Source organism: Bos indicus, chromosome 12 (assembly GCF_029378745.1).
Source record: "Bos indicus isolate NIAB-ARS_2022 breed Sahiwal x Tharparkar chromosome 12, NIAB-ARS_B.indTharparkar_mat_pri_1.0, whole genome shotgun sequence".
Classification (NCBI taxonomy): domain Eukaryota; kingdom Metazoa; phylum Chordata; class Mammalia; order Artiodactyla; family Bovidae; genus Bos; species Bos indicus.
Window position 1 is genome coordinate 22,548,837 of NC_091771.1, and position 17,145 is coordinate 22,565,981.

The 17,145-nt window shown below is 35.7% G+C and overlaps 1 protein-coding gene across 2 annotated transcripts in view; it reads right to left on the minus strand.

Annotated features, from left to right (window-relative positions):
• Positions 1–4,462: 4,462 nt before the first annotated feature.
• COG6 (component of oligomeric golgi complex 6) overlaps positions 4,463–17,145 on the minus strand; it is a 54,625-nt gene continuing 41,942 nt past the window's right edge. For both annotated transcript variants that reach the window (XM_070800162.1, XM_019971362.2), the window contains one exon: positions 4,463–5,891. In XM_070800162.1, coding sequence (XP_070656263.1) covers positions 5,744–5,891 — 148 coding nt within the window. In that variant the 3' untranslated portion in view covers positions 4,463–5,743. The remainder of the gene's footprint in view (positions 5,892–17,145) is intronic.

Here is a 17,145-nt window from a genome sequence, read left to right on the forward strand (position 1 = left end):
TGGGACTACTGCCATCTTGACAATATTGTCTTCCAATCCATGAATATGAAATGTCTTTCCATTTATTTAGGCATCTTTAACATCTTTCAACAGGGTTTTGTGGTTTTCCACAGAGAATCATTCCCTTGGTTAAATCTACTCCTAAGAATTTTATTATTTGCAGTGTTACTATAAATGGAATTATTTTAATTTTCAGATTGCTCATTGCTAATGTTTAGAAACACAACAGACTTTTGCATACGGATCTTGTATACTGCAACATTGCTACACTATTGATTCTAATATTTTTATTCTTCAGTATTTATATATATATATATATATATATATATATATATATATATACACACATTACATATATATATATAACCATGTGCTGTGCTAAGTCACTTCAGTCGTGTCTCTTTGCAACCCTATGGAACATAGCCTGCCAAGCTTCTCTGTCCATGGGATTCTCCAGGCAAGAATGCTGGAGTGGGTTGCCATGCCCTCCTCCAGGGAAATCTTCCCGACCCAGGGACTGAACCCACGTCTCTTGTGTCTCCTGCACTGTCAGGTGAGTTCTGTATCACTAGCGCCATCTGGGAAACTCATATGTAACTGTGTGCCGTGCAGTACTTAGTCACTCAGTCCTGTCCAACTCTTTGCGACTGCATGGACTGTAATCCGTCAGGGACCTCTGTCCATGGGAATTCTCCAGGCAAGAATACTGGAGTGGGTTGCCATGCTCTCTTCTAGGGGATCTTCCCAACCCAGGGATCGAACCCAGGTCTCCTGCATTGCAGGCAGATTTTTTTTACCATCTGAGCCACCAGGGAAGCCCAAGAATACTGGAGTGGGTAGACCATCCCTTCTCCAGGGGATCTTCTTGAATCAGGAATCAAACCGGAGTCTCCTGCACTGCAGGCAGATTCTTCACCAGCTGAACTATCAGAAGCTTATATATGGCCATAATCAATTCGCAAACAGACAGTGTTGCTTCTTCCTTTCTAGTTGGTGTGCCTTTTAATTTTTTCTTGCCTAATTGCTCTGCTAGAATTTCTGGTATGCTGTGGAAAAGAAGTGGCAAGAGTCCATCCTTAACCTTGTTCATAATTTTAATGATGGTAGCCTTCAACTTTTCAGCATTAAGTAACGCTAGCTTGTTTTTCATGTTTGTTCAGTTGAAGAAATTCTCTTCTATTCCCATTTTCTTTTTTTTTAGCATGAAAGGATGTTTGTTGGACTCTCCTACATCTATTGAAGTGACCATGCATTTTTCTTCCTTTACTTATACTGTTAACACTGCATAGTGCATTGACTTCCATGTCTCACTGACCTTGCACCCGGAACTAATCCCCTTAATCGTAGTATATAATTGTTTAATGTGTTGCTAGATTCCATTTGCTAGTCTTTTGTTAAGGACTTGTGTCAGTATTCACAAAGGATATTGGTCTGTAGTTTTCTTGTGGTGCCTTTTCTGGCTTTGCTTATACTAAAAACAAATGCTGGCCTCACAGAATATGTTAGGGTGTGCTCCCTCCTCTTCTATTTTTTGGGAAGAATTTGATTAACAATTACTGTTACTCCTTCAAACACTTGATACAATTCATCAGTGAAGATATCTGGCCCTAGACTTTTTTAAAACTAGAAGTGTTGTACTGCTAAGTCTCTTTGCTAAAGGTCTATTCAGATTTTCTTTTTCCCCTTGAATCAGTTTTTCTAGATATTTTTCCACTTCATCTATATTATCTGTTGACATATTTATTTGTAGTTTATCATTTTTATTTCTGTAAAGCAGTAATGTCCCTTTTTTTGTACCTGGTTTTAGTAACCTGTATCTTTTTTTTCTCCTTGATCCAGCTAAAGGGTAGTCAATTTTTTTGTCTTTTCAAAGAACCAACTTTTCGCACTTGCATTTTGTAGTTTTACATACATAAACACCTCTCTACACATGATGCTGAATGGTCAGTACACCCAATAACTGAAATAACATTCTTCTTCTTAACATAATGAGCAGGGAGCACTCTTGGAAACCTCTTCTTACATGTCTTTAAACACCTGTCTGCATGCATTACACAAGTCAGCCAGTCTCAGATATAGTTTCAACACACTGTGTTAAGAAATAACTTTTGAAACGTCCCTTTTACATATGTGCTCAAACACATCTATACACGCACTCATGTATTAGATTCCCTCTTGGTCCTAGGCTTTTTTTTTTTTTTTTGATAATTTGATTGCATGATGTACTTTTGTGTGTATTTCTTTGAATTTATCCTACATAGAATCTGGTGAATTTCTTGAGTGTGTATATTAAACTTTTCATCAAATGTGTGAAGTCTCCTGCCAATATTTATTCAAATATTCTTTCGGCCTCCCCCTGCCTTTTTTTCTGAGATTCCCATTGTCTGAATATTGTTGACAATATTCAAAATCTCTGAGTTTCTTTCATTTCATTCTTTTCTGTCTGTTCCTCAGACTAAATAATTTCAGTTGACCTATCTTCTATCTGGTCAAATTTGATGAACTCTTATAGTGAAATTTTAATTTCAGTTATTATACTTTTCAACTCCAGAATTTTTAAATAATTTTTATCAAATTATAACTTTATCATTTTTATAATTATAAACCTCCTTTTGGAAATTTCTTCCTCTTTCTGGATATTCTCTATTTGGTAAGATATAAATTCTACTGAATTCTAACTTTACTCTAGGCCCTGTGCTAAACAATTTCTTTTAACCTTTTTTTAAAAAATTGTGAAATATATAAAGAGTTCATATTTTAGAAAATAAAAAAATGAACACACATATACTAACAATCAAGCATAAGAACAGAACATTAGTAACTTCTAAGGATCCTATGAGGTAATCTTGAAGTCTGCATTAACCCTTTCCCGTATTTCCTTACAGCTTTACCACATACATATCCATGAATGATGTGCAAATTTGCCTTATCTTTTATTTAAAAATTCTATAAATGGACTCATACTATTCTGTGATTGTTCTGCTCAACATTATGTATTTGGAAATTGTTTCATTTTTCACTACTGTAGAGTATTCCACTGAATGGATGGATCTAAGAATGTGAGCTAATAGTAGTCAGAGAAAGTTGAGCTGTGCTGAGATAATAAAAAATACTCCTGAGGGGGGGAAAAACTGAAGATCAAGCCCTAGAGTATGCCAACTCTTAAAGGTCACAAAGAAGAGAATCAGGGAAGGTTTGGTGAGTGAAGTAAATGGAAAACTAGCAGAAAGTTGTGCTGTGAAAGCCTGGAAAGTACAGTATTTCAGATAGAAATGTGTGGAATGCTATTGAAAGTTTAATAAAGGAAGGAATGAGAAGAATCCACTGGATCTGACAACACACAATGCTATGGGGATCTCATCACGACTGGCTGTGTTGCAGTGGTGTGGGGATGCTGAAGCCAGCCATACAGGGGTAATTTAGGACACAATGGCAGCAGAAATGTTAAGACTACATGCATAAACAACCATAAAACGCAGCAGAGAAATGGAGGTATTAGGATCCGGGAGGTGGCAAGTTTTAAAAAATGTTATCAACATTAGAGCACTGTGTATGCTGTCAAGAATAATCCTACAGAGAAGTCACAAGTTGCTGAAGCAAAATAAAGGGTTAACTCGAGACAAGTGTCTCTGAGAAGGGGAGAGAATGGAACCTGGAGTCCAGAGGAAGGGAACTGCCTGTCACAGGAGGAGGACGCCGTCTCCAACACAAAAGGAGGAAAGACGAAGACGATGAATAAACTAGGACGGTAGAAGAAAAACGAGGGAGATAAATCTGACAGCTTCCATCTCGATGAATCATGAAGGTCATTAACCAAGTGAGGGTGAAGGTCGTCCTGAAAAGTAGGGAGCTGAGTTCACCTGAGACAGAAAAGCAACACCAAGCAACACCGAGTATCATTTGAAACTGTGCTCATGAATTTAAAAAGTCAGTCAGTCTACTGGGCGTGGTTTTTCTCAGGTAACATTCACTGGTCTGAGTACAAGCACAGAAAAAGAATTGGAAACATTCCACCAGAGAAGGCTTTGGTAAGGCAAGTAACGTCTCTCTCTAAAGGGAAGGCTTACCCGCATCACCTAAGGTTATACTTAACAGCTCAAGATGTAAACTATGAAGTAAACAGCAAATACAGTGTTAAGCTACTCAACTAACGCTTGCAGTCTTTTATTTTAACTAAGTTCTCAAGATCACACTGACACCACATTGTGCTCGCCCACCTTCCATTGGTTTTATCAATTTGGCCCTGTATTGTACTTTCCTTCCCATTAGCCTGTTTTCTAAAAACACACTGATAAGATGTACAAAAATACTGCGATGATCGCTGTTCTAAAAACACTTTAGTATTTTATTTGAAAAACTTAGGTAAAAAGATAAATATATTTTTATTTCCCCTAGAAAACAAAGGAATTCACTAATGATAAGCAAGCAATCTTTTCTCACAATAGATATAAATTATATAAAATTTAAGCTCTTGCCTTACATCATACTTTATTTTCTTTAATATATCACATTTATTGAAGGAAAAAGATTAAAATACATATCAAACACCAAAAGAGATGATATGTAACCAATTATTCTTGATCCAAAAAAATCATATTAATACAATTGTAAATTTCAGATAGAACAGCCCCATTCTGATAATACTAATTTGTTATATATTCTGTATTTGCCAAATAAATATTATCTTACTACTTTTCAAAACATTTTAACCTAACCAAGGTTTTCCTTATATCTCATTCTCTCATTTGTAATTTGGGGACATAGCTCTTTTTATAGATCTACCAGAAATTAAGATTTTGCTAATAAGAACTGTCCTCAACATCTTACCAACAAAGTCAAGTCACATCAAATACATTTAGATTTGTTTAAAAAAAAAAAACAACTGATTTTGAATCTCATTTCTGGTCAAGTTTCAAAGTCAGAGCCCAAACAATTCTTTGCAAGGGGCATCATATGAAGAGATATGTCATCAATTAGAAGTTTGCTACTTTGGCATTTTCCCTCCAGTGATAGAATACATCAGTTTTTCGTTGATTTAAACACCAGACAAAATGAACAGACAGTTGAATTTAGAGTCCACATGGTACAACAAACACATTCCTTTAAGCACCAGACTGACATGCAGCACAGGATGTCTACACACCTCACACCTACATCCTAGCTGACGCTGAATTTCACCTTGAATTCAGTCCAGGGCAGACACAGAGTGAAAGCCACCTTTAAATGACTGCTCTCTGTTTTTGCTGAATGTATATTTCTGCTCCTCCGTTTAAGCATACCTACTCACAATATCTAATAAGGAAGCAAATGAATCTTTAAGTAAAGAGATGTTTATTAATATTAGGTCATATCTTCAAACTAACTCTTAAGTTTAGATAATTTTTAATGTACAGTTAAATTTAGAACTAATCTTGTTTAAAAACAAAAATCCCTGAAACCTCTCATTCTACTTTTTCCACATATGTGTATTCCAGAATTGAGGCAAAATGGCAGAGCTAGAGACAGGGTTAGCAAAGAAGAGCGTCCTGTGTGGAGAGCAGATACAGAGCAACTGCTAATAACCCAGGTCAACATGCTACTTACACATTACTGTGACCAGAGCAATTACTGGGATTCAAATTCTTATGATACAAAGAAAATTGCAACCATCAGATTTCAAAGTAAAGATGAACAGACTAAAAACCAAGAAAACCTTCAGGGTTTTAGGAACGCAGTATTCTGCTACCACACTCAAAGACGATGATCAGGAGAGAAGTGTCTGCACTTGCTGTGGCGATCGGTGTAGAATGCTCCCAGGATCTTTGTACTCATTGACCGGATTCATCACAGCTGCATACACTTCCCCATAGGCTCTGCAGACTAATTCTGTAGACTGTTTTATGATCTGCTCTCTATTGACAGACAAACAGATTTGTGTTAACATATAATCTGAAAACGAAAGACTAAGCATTCCAAGAAAGCTCCATACTTGAACCAAAGTATTTCATAATTATCACATCTTATTAAAAATCATTGTACAACTACACAAGTTATCTTAGTTTGGGGATAAAAAGTTTTTTTATATTTATTATTTCTTTATGAAATCTTCTCCATTAGTATGTAGGCTGCAGAAGGGCAGGGGCAGTGTTTTGCTCACTCTGTAGAACTGTGATGTTTAGGATGGAACATTGCCTAATACCATTGTGAATTACTAAACAAGAAATAGAAACTGCAACCCACTATCAATGCACTGATTTTGCAAATGCAACTGACAACACATTAACTGTAAAGAGGCTTATAACCATTCAAATGTATCAGTCCTTCAAATCTCAGAATAACTTACAATATACAGTCCTTTCACCTACAGCTCCTATACTAATAATCACATCTCCTCAATTTTTCATCTCTCCCACAAAGGTGACACTTGTCTGCAACAAATCACAGCATTTTTACAAACACACATTCCTATATAAGCACATAAAAGAAGATAAATAATTTTAAATAAACTGAAGTAAATGTCTTTAGAAAAAAACAGCATTGGGTTCTTCAAATCTGCATTAATTGTTGAATAGTTTTCATGACATTTAGTTCATCAACTCCAACTATTTCTACTCCTATATCACTATACCTATTGATGAACACAGGCTTCCCAGGGGGCTCAGTGGTAAATAAACCACCTGCCAAGGCCAGAGATGTGGGAGACACAGGACATCCCAGATCCCTGGGATGGGCAGGTTCCCTGGAGGAGGAAATGGCAACCCACTCCAGTATTCTTGCCTAGAGAATTCCATGGACAGAGGAGCCAGGCAGGCTACAGTCCATGAGGCAAAAAAAAGAGTCAGACACAACTGAGCACACAAGCACTGATGAAAACACTTTTCTGATGTTCACAGTAACTAAATTAAAAACGTGTCTTTAAAGTTTTACTCCCAAACCTACTTCTGTTTCCTGTCTCTGTCAGTGTCATATTTATGTGCCATCACTTCAGTTCAGACCGTAACTAACTCCTGCTGGGAGGAGAAAGCGAAATCCCATTGGTCTTTCTCCAGCCAGTCTCCTCCACATTTAGTGTAGCTTAAGCAGATGACACCACCCTTATGGCAGAGAGTGAAGAGAAACTAAAAAGCCTCTTGATGAAAGTGAAAAAGGAGAGTGAAAAAGTTGGCTTAAAGCTCAACATTCAGAAAACGAAGATCATGGCATCTGGTCCCATCACTTCATGGGAAATAGATGGGGAAACAGTGTCAGACTTTATTTTTTGGGCTCCAAAATCACTGCAGATGGTGACTGCATTAAAAGACGCTTACTTCTTGGAAGGAAAGTTATGAACAACCTAGATAGCATATTAAAAAGCAGAGATATTACTTTGCCAACAAAGGTATGTCTAGTCAAGGCTATGGTTTTTACTGTGGTCATGTATGGATGTGAGGGTTGGACTGTGAAGAAAGCTGAGTGCCGAAGAATTGATGCTTTTGAACTGTGGTGTTGGAGAAGACTCTTGAGAGTCCCTCGGACTGCAAGGAGATCCAACCAGTCCATCCTAAAGGAGACCAGTCCTGGGTGTTCATTGGAAGGACTGATGCTAAAGCTGAAACTCCAGTACTTTGGCCACCTCACCCAAAGAATTGACTCACTGGAAAAGACCCTGATGCTGGGAGGGATTGGGGGCAGGAGAAGGGGATGACAGTGGATGAGATGGCTGGATGGCATCACCGACTCTATGGACATGAGTTTGGGTGAACTCCAGGAGTTGGTGATGGACAAGGAGGCCTGGTATGCTGCGATTCATGGGGTCGCAAAGAGTCAGACATGACTGAGCAACTGAAGCACTGTTAGATTAATCTTTCTAAGGTGTAACTTTTATCATGTCTCCCCCTTACCCAGGACCCTTCAAGGCGATTCAATGTCTTCTTCCAATTGCAGAGAAGTCAGAACTTCTTACCCTTTCACTCAAAATCTTCTATAATACCATCTGCATCATTACTCTAATTCTGTAGTCCAGCTCAACCCCTGACTGGCCTATCTGCCCTGCTCTTCCTGACCTCAGGCCCTTTGCTCCCTCACATACCTTCATTAGCCTGCAATGTCTCTCATCCACCTTTCAATGCTCTTAATTCTCAGGAAAAATGGACTCCCTCATCCACGAAGACTTCCCTGTCCTTCAGTGCTAGAAATAACCAGTTCTTAGAACATCCATGACCAAAATTATACCTCTGTAAGATTATCTGTGGAAATATGGGGATCAGTGGTCTAAAGAAGAATAAAACTGGTTGAATGGAATGAGGAAGGGAGTCCACTTATGGTCTTGGGTCATCGCACACTGTTCCGATGGGGTCTCCAAACTCTCGATTTGAGCAACCGTGATTTGTTAAAACAACCGGACATTTCCCTAAAGCTTCCAGAATGAGATTGGGTAGAAGGCAGATACGTTGAGCAACTTTTCTGAGCAGAGTGGAGTAAGGCTATTGGCTGTACTACCTTTTTGTTGGAAGGGAGGATGGTAGAAACTGATTTGGTAATCTACTTTACCAGATGAGGCTTGGAGACTTTTTTTTTCATCTGCTGATTAGTGATCACTCCTATAATTAACTGAGCATAACAATAGATGCATCAAAATGATACAACAATCATTTTTGATAAGTGACATAGCTGAAAAATATTATAATTAGCATTTAAAAAATCTGTTAATTTTAATATTTGATACTCATTTGCAACAAGTAATGAATTTTAGATATAGCACTTCTAGTTCTGTACTAAAATCAGTAAAATTTTTTATTTGAATTGTTTTAATACTTTATTGGAGTACAGTTGATTTACAATGTTGTACAAATCTCTGCTGTACAGCAGAGTGACTCAGTTTTACACATACATACATTCTTTTTTAATATTCTTTTCCATCATGGTCTATCCCAGGGGACTGGAGAGAGTTCCCTGTGCTATACAGTAGGACCTTGTTTATCCATTCTAAATGAAACAGCTTGCATCAATTAACTCCGAATTCCCAATGCATCCCTCTCCCTCCCCTACTGAAAGCAGTAAGATATTTGGAGGTTTATAAAACATTACTCACACCTCATACTCTAAAATCTGTACTCAGTCTGAACACAGTGTGTACTTAAGCTACATGTGAAACATACAAACAAGGCTATTCCTTCTTACAATAAGTTTAAAATCAGAATAAGGTACAAAAATGAATATTAAACACATTTTTTAAAAATCCAGAGTTAATAACTGGTAAATGCAGAATAAATTACTGAAAATTCTGAAATAATCAATTTAAAATTTTAATTTCAAATCCATGCAGTGAAAACTTTTAACATTACTAAAGCTTAGTTGTAACTCAGGGCACATTTCCACTTATAAGCCACAACTCACAAGACAGCTGAAAATCATTATAAATCTGCAACACAGAAAACCAGAATAAAGCAATACTGCTAAGATAAATAATTAAATAAAACCAAGCCAATAAGACCAAGTAAGAGTTTGTAATTCACTTTAAATGTTTGTATTTGATGGTATAGGGCTTCTTCATTCCACTCCCCAGTTTAAGAAGCCACCAAGACAAGGTAGGGATCAAAAAATGAACATGGCTGCACTGAACAAGATGAGAGATACAAAAGCCTGTGGACAAAAAAGGCTTTCACAGAGTGGAAAGAAAAAAGGGAAGGGAACAGAAGTGGTCCTCTAAAGTCAATAGGACAGAAATGCAACGGAAATGGAGATTCTCCAAGTGAATCCGAGTCAAATCCAAACTGTAAAGAGCAAGAACTGAAACTGATAGTGATTCCATATTTCTGGACAAACGTTAGAAGTTCACTTATTACTACCCAAGCCAGGTACAGGTCCATATGCTCATACTCATTAATGTTCTCCTAATGAGTGATACATGGCAGAGGTAAAACGGTACAGGGAAGGCCATTACTGTCAGAAGATCTTGACTCTAGCTCAAGTCCTGCTACTTACCGCTGCCTTGAACAAGTAATTTAACCTTTCCAAGGCTAATTCCAATGTCATAAAACAAAATACTGACCTTGACAACCTTTACTAGATACTTTCAGCTTTAAAACTGCATCATTTCATTAAGCTAAGAGTTTTTAATGAACTGCTGTTAAAAAACCTATATATGCTTATTCATACACTTACACACATATATGCATCCACATACATCACTTTGTGGAACTGGGTTCCCTGAGTAATGAAACGTATCAGTGACTTCTACATAAATGGGTAGTGTTTCTAAAGTAATAAAGCAATTTTCTTGCCATTTTACTATCTCCTCCTTTTTATTTTTAATGCTAATTACTATGTAAGTTCACCCCTTATGTTAAAAAGTTATCATATATATCTTATCTGTCTGCCTTCTGCCTGCCTGGTGTCTTGGTCCAAATTATTCACTAATATTATGTGTGAAATATGAAGGTCAAATAATGATGAATCATTATAGTGAAAAATAAAATCAGTGTCCAAAGTAGAAAAATTCAAGAACTGTATAAATACAAAATGACCAGCAAATCATCTCAGTCTAGTCATTTGCTTCTGAAAACGTGGAATATCCTTTATCTACTGATCTTTTCAAGTACATGTAAAGAAAAGCAGTACTTTTTTTTTTTTCCAGTCCTGTATGCTATTTTCTAGTATGGGTACCCACCTCAGATTTTAATTTCTGTATTTTGATCAATCACAGCCAATCACACACCTGATGGATGTAATACTTTTAGAACTGTTTCTCTATGTTAAAATTCCAAAGATAAATCCCGCTTTTCACAGATATGCTTTTTGCAGATATGCAAAAGGCCAGTTAAAAGGGAAAAGCTTTTGAACGTAAGCCAAGATTCATCTATAAAGTTAGATCATTAACTTTCTTGGTCTCTTTACATGTCTTTACATGACATTCTCACTGTAATTTCAAAAAATTTAAAACATGACTCATACAAGTAATTCATTAATATAGGAAATTATTAAGATGGTAAAGTTGATTCACAAAACATTTTGAGGAATTGGTCATTTACAGGCATTTGAAAAGGAAGATTAGAATAAATCAGGTTACATATAAAATGAACTAACATCTCATAGAGCAGGGAAGTTTCATCTTGGAACCTTTTAATCAATAGTAAACAGAAAATCAAACAAGGGTACACTCCCCTAAATAATTTTTGATGGGTCTGTTAACAATGTTTCAATATGACATGAAAAAGACATGCTGGTCTCCCAGACCCTACACACCTTATTTCCATGGTCTGGAAAGTCTTCTTACTTTTGCAAAGTATAGTTGCTGTTTCCCTCCCCTCCCCACCCCCACCCCCACCCCATATAGTTTGCTATTCTAGTATATCAATATCAAAGATAATAATCATGTAGCTAATGTGCTATGAGAAAAAATAAAGGAGATGAGCTTGTTACACAATTTTACAGAAGTGCAAAGAATTTTAGTTATCTATCCGTGAGAATACCAGACATTAAGAAATTATTTTTGTCCAGTTATAAATGTCAACAGTAGCATAAAACTACAGTTATAAATTCTGAAAATGCTAATAAACATTATTATATAACTAAATAGAGATACCATTCTCGTTTTAAAACATGTTCACTGAAATTACCTTACGTACAATTTAAATAATTATTTGAAGTACTGAGCCATGATAAGAAATGAACTGCTAACTTCCAGAATCAGTGAGCTTGTCATTAATCAGTACTTTAAGATTTTGGTTGCCATAACAACATGATAAAACTTTCAACATTACCATAAACCCAGCACTTCTAAAAATAACTTATTTCAACATTCAGGTTCTGTGATCACTAAAATTAAGCTTTATTACAGCACCACAGTTAAGAAGCAATCAAACATGCCATAGGAGAAAAGGTGTTAACAGTTTAACTATTCCTGAAAAACTAAGGGGAAAAAATATACTTATGTATAATAGATTGGTTTAAAAATGAACATTAAAAAAAAAAAGAACATTTTGATTTCTCTTTATCACAATATAAATACCAAAGATGCCACAGCGGGTCAGCTTTCTGTCATTCACAGTAAAAATTAAAGCATATCTGAGGTGAGACCAAGGCACAGATCTCACATATGTCTCATACAGCCTATCACATATGCCTAACATTTTCAACTTTCCTTTTAAAACAGTAAAACAATATAATCTCAGCAGAGAAAGAGTTAATAAAAATATAGTACAAGCTAAAGAGAACAGGCTCTGGAATACTGGATTTGAAAATCTTGACTCTGCTTCTTGCTAACTGTTTGACCTTGTTTCAATTATTTAACCTTTCCAAAAAAAATGTCCTTTTCTGTAAAATGGAGATACTAATGTACAGACTTACCGAGAGGGTTAAGTAAAGCAATTCATTCAAGGATCACTCTAGCTGAGATGCTAAACTTAGATTGTAGAGGCTGGTGTGGGAATGGTAGAGAGGGCAAGGGTCAAAGCAGAATAGTTTCAAGGCTAATGTGATAATCCAGGCACAGATGATATTACCTTGGACCAGAGGGGTAACTGTGGAGATAGTCAAAAGTGACTGGAGTCTGCTCTCATACATTTCTTTCTAGGTAAATATTTAATAAATTGGTTCCATGGCATTTTGATTGGAACTACATTGAGAATTTACAGACTACTACATTACATACCTAGTTAGAGAAGAATATCGTGTGCCCACATTGGCACACTGGAAATCTACAGCAAACATCACACTTAAGTGATGAAATATCAGAAGCATTCTCAGTAAAGTTCAAAATAAAATATGTACACTCACCATTACATCTATTTACTTGGAGCACCTAGTCAATATAGTAAGTTTAATCATAAATACTGAAAAAAATTAATGACTCATTAACTTCAGATGTCTGTACCAAAAACAAACAAACAAAACAAATCAAGGCAAACAATTGATAAACTAATAGAACTAAGAGTTTAATTACCTGGTCAGATTCAAAATTAATGTACAAAATTTAGTATTTTTCCCTATTTACCAGCAACATCTAATGAGAATATGCAATGGAAAATAAAAGACCTTATCAAAGGAGTCACAAAACTGTTTCCTAGGAATAAACCCAACAATATACATGGAAAACTATATGAAGAAACTAAGTCTTTACTGAAAATTCTAAAAAAAGATCTGGATAAACAGGTAGGTATACTATGCTCATAGACAGGAATACTCACTAGTGGCTTTCTTACATCTATTTGCTCTTATGTTAGCTGAGTGAATGTTTCATATGCACTTTAAAAGAATGTTATTTTCTGTAGTTGTGTGTGATATTTTCTATTAGGTTGAGCTGATTAGTGACACTGTTCAGTTCCTTTACACCAAACAAGTAGTTTTCTACTTTTTCTATTAATTATTGAGAGAGGAGGGTTGAAATATCAAAATGAATGCCAATTTATCTATTCTTCTTATGTAAGAATAAGCTTATATGTCATGTTTATAAGCTTATATGTCATGTTTTTTGAAGCTCTATTAGTTGTACATATTTACTATTATATCTTCTTCATGAATTGATCCTATTATTGTGAAATATCCCTCTTTATCTTTGGTAGCATCATTTTCCCATCAGCCTAATTTTTCTGATGTTAACATCAGAATATAGTTACTTCAGCTTTATTATAATTTTTATTTGCATGGTACAATATGATCTTTTAAACGTGCCCTAAAGTGGATTTCTTATAGACTGCAGACAGTTGGGCCAGGTTTTTACACCCAATCTAATACTTTCGGCCTTTTAACTGGAGTGTGTAGCCCTTTTACATTTAATATATTTACATTTGGGGCTGAGTTTAGGTTTATCATCCTATTATTCATTTTATATTTACACCACCTGTTCTTTTTTTCTCTTTTCCTTTTAATCTAATTGTCCTTTTAACATTCCGTTTTATCCACTGGCATATTATTGATTCTAGTGCTCGCTGTAGGGTTTACAATTTATCTTCACACAATATTAAGCACTTCATGAGCAACCTTCAGCATCTCCACAGTGTACTTCTACTCCCTTCCCACTTCATCCTTTATGCTTTTTGTAGCCATAAACTCTATTTCTCAGTGTTAAGAATCCCACATTCACTGTCAGTATTTTTATTTTAAAGGTCCACTATCTTTTATATTTAGCATTTCCTGCGCTTGTCATTCCTGGTGTAGACATGAGTTTTCCTGTAGTATCATTTTTCTTCAGCCTGAAGAACTTTCCTTATCATTTCTTGCAGTGAAGTATACTGGTGATAAATGCTCTCTACTTTTGTTTATCTTATCTCAAAATGTATTTTTTTGCTTTCAGTTTGAAAGATACTTTTGACGAATACACAAAGTTGAAACTGTTTTATCATTCAGCTTTTTAAAAGATGTGATTTACTGTCTTCTGGTTTGAACTGTTCTAACAAGAAGTCAGTAGTAGCCTTATCATTGCTCCCACAAATAATATCATTGTTCCCCTTAAAATCTTGCTTTTTAAGATTTTTTTTCTCTATCACTGGTTTGCAATAATCTGATTATGGTGTACCTTAGTATAATTTTCCTTGTGATTTATTTAGCTTCCTGAATCTGTGGGTTCATGTTTTCCATCACATTTGAAAAAAATTCTTTTATGCCTTCAATTTTTTTTGCCTTAATCTCACTATGACACTTCACTTATATTCCAATGCTTGTTATCGTCTCACAATTCACCACCTACGATTCTTCATCTTTCTACAGCTTTTAATTTTTTCCTACCTGAGCTTCAGTCTGGGCAATTACTACTGTTCTCTCTGCAAGCTGATTGATCCTTCCCTCTAGAATGTCCAACTGGTGATTATTTCTACCCAGTGAGTTTTCCTCTTAGTCCCTGAACACATCTGAAATAGCTGTTTTAAAGATCTTACCTGCTAATTCTGTAACCTGTGTCGGTGAGTCTGTTTCTGTTGACAGATTTGGTTCTAGTTTTGGTTCATACTTTCCTAGTACTATACCCAAATAGTTTTTATTGCATGTCCAGCACCATAAATGTTACACTGTTGATTGTATTTTGCCATATTTAGGAGTGTTAAGTTTTGTTCTGGAAGGCAGTTAATTCAGTAAAGATCCACATGATCTTTTAGAGGTTTGTCTTTTCTTTATGAGTCTTAAGTAGCCTATACTGTAGGACAGATTAGCCTCACTTTTAAGGCTTAGACTTTCCCAGGTCTCTTAAGCACAGTTTGAGTCCCAGCCATTTATCAGTTTGCACATTTCCAGTAGCCACTATTTCTTTGGTAGGCTCACCCTTGCCCCTATTACCAAATCTGCCTTATTTTGTGTTTATACTGGTATTCCTGATAGTTAAAGATAGTGGCTTAAAAAGGAGGGCTTCCTGAGGGGCACTAGTATAAAGAATCTGCCTATAATGCAGGAGACCCAGGTATGATCTCTGGGTTGGAAAGATCCCCTGGGGAAGGGAATGGCAACCCACTCGGGTATTCTTGCCTGGAGAATCCCCTGGATGCTTAAAAGGAGGCAGTGAAAGAGAAGAAAAGTATTCCATTTACCTCAAAAAACAAACAAACAAAAAAACCAAAGTCATTACTTTTAAAGAAATTTGCTTTGTTTATACCATATGCAACAGATGAAGATTCCTGAATCAAAGAATTCTCAAATCATATCCACTTTTCTACTCACTCACTTTAAGAAGCATCTATAGTCTCTATTTCTTAAATTATTCATACAAAGAACTCTAAATCAATAAGAGAAGACACAGAATATTTTATAAATATGCATGACTGTGGTTTCTATAGTCCAACCTCTATTTTTATGCTATTAAAAGATAAATGCTGGAGTCTGGCACTGAAAAAAGATCAAGGCCCTTCCAATTCATCACAAGGAAGGAAGGATTCTTTAAAAATGCTTTAATTTTCTACTTTTTAATTTTTAATACAAGCTCATTTCCTGGATACTTAAATTCATTCCATAGTTTATTCCAAGGCTGAAGTATTCAATCAAAACCCACTTTGAGAGGCAGTCAACACAAGACAAGAAAAAAGAAGAGAAGAGTGACAGGGGTCCCCAAGGTACTACAACCACAGAGACAAGCAAAGTTATAGAGAACAGAACATTAACAAAACAAGACAGGAATAAAGAGAGTTTTACACTGCAAAAAACAGAACATTAACAGAACAAGACAGGAATAAAGAAAGTTTTACACTGCAAAGCTCTATTTCAAAGAAACAACTGATATTTTAAATAGACTATGAATAGAAATTGATATGGATATGAAATTATTTTAGACAGAAATTATTTTAAATTATTTAAAAACAGATTACCATTTTGAAAAGGTTCAAAATTTAAGTGAATAAAAGTTACCTCCTAATATTTCAAATGCCTTATAAGTAAGATCAAATGCATATCATGCCTATATAGTACTAAGTACTAAAACAAGTGGTTAAATATAAAAAAGTTACAGGTATTTGATTAAACAAAGTAAATAACTTAAGGAAAACAAACAATCTGAATTATGGCATAAAGGAATTTGTTTTATAGTCTCCCAGTTCTTTAGAATTTTGGTTATGTTGATAGTATGAGATCTTTTAAGATAAAAAAAAATAAAAGTAAAAAAAAAAAAAAAAAATCAATTACACTGACCACAACTAATGTGGGAACTCCCTAAGAAGGTAACAGAGTAGAGGTTGGTGAGTGTCACACTCAAAAGTAATATATTAAGACTGGAATCCATTTCAGAAGTCAAGAACTATAAGCCAAGGATGATTGACAGATGGGAAGTCTCTAATGATACATAATCTAACCTCTTCATTGTCATTCCAATTTCTTCATTAGGTTAGTTATAGTTAGAACCCTAACTCTATGTCTGAGAGAATCCATTTCCAGCCAATTCTTATTGACACCAAATTCTTCGTCATGCTGAGCCCAAAGCTGCCTCCTTGCTCTACATATTGCTCCTCAGAACAACAGAAGGCAAGTGGACCACCTCTGTACCATGACATCCTTTCAGATATTTAAAGCATTTTTTTTCAAGTTGCATAGTTCTTTCTTTATTGTACTTTGTCTAGTCAAGGCTATGGTTTTTCCAGTGGTCATGTATGGATGTGAGAGTTGGTCTGTGAAGAAGGCTGAGCACCAAAGAATTGATGCTTTTGAACTGTGGTGTTGGAGAAGACTCTTGAGAGTCCCTTGGACTGCAAGGAGATCCAACCAGTCCATTCTGAA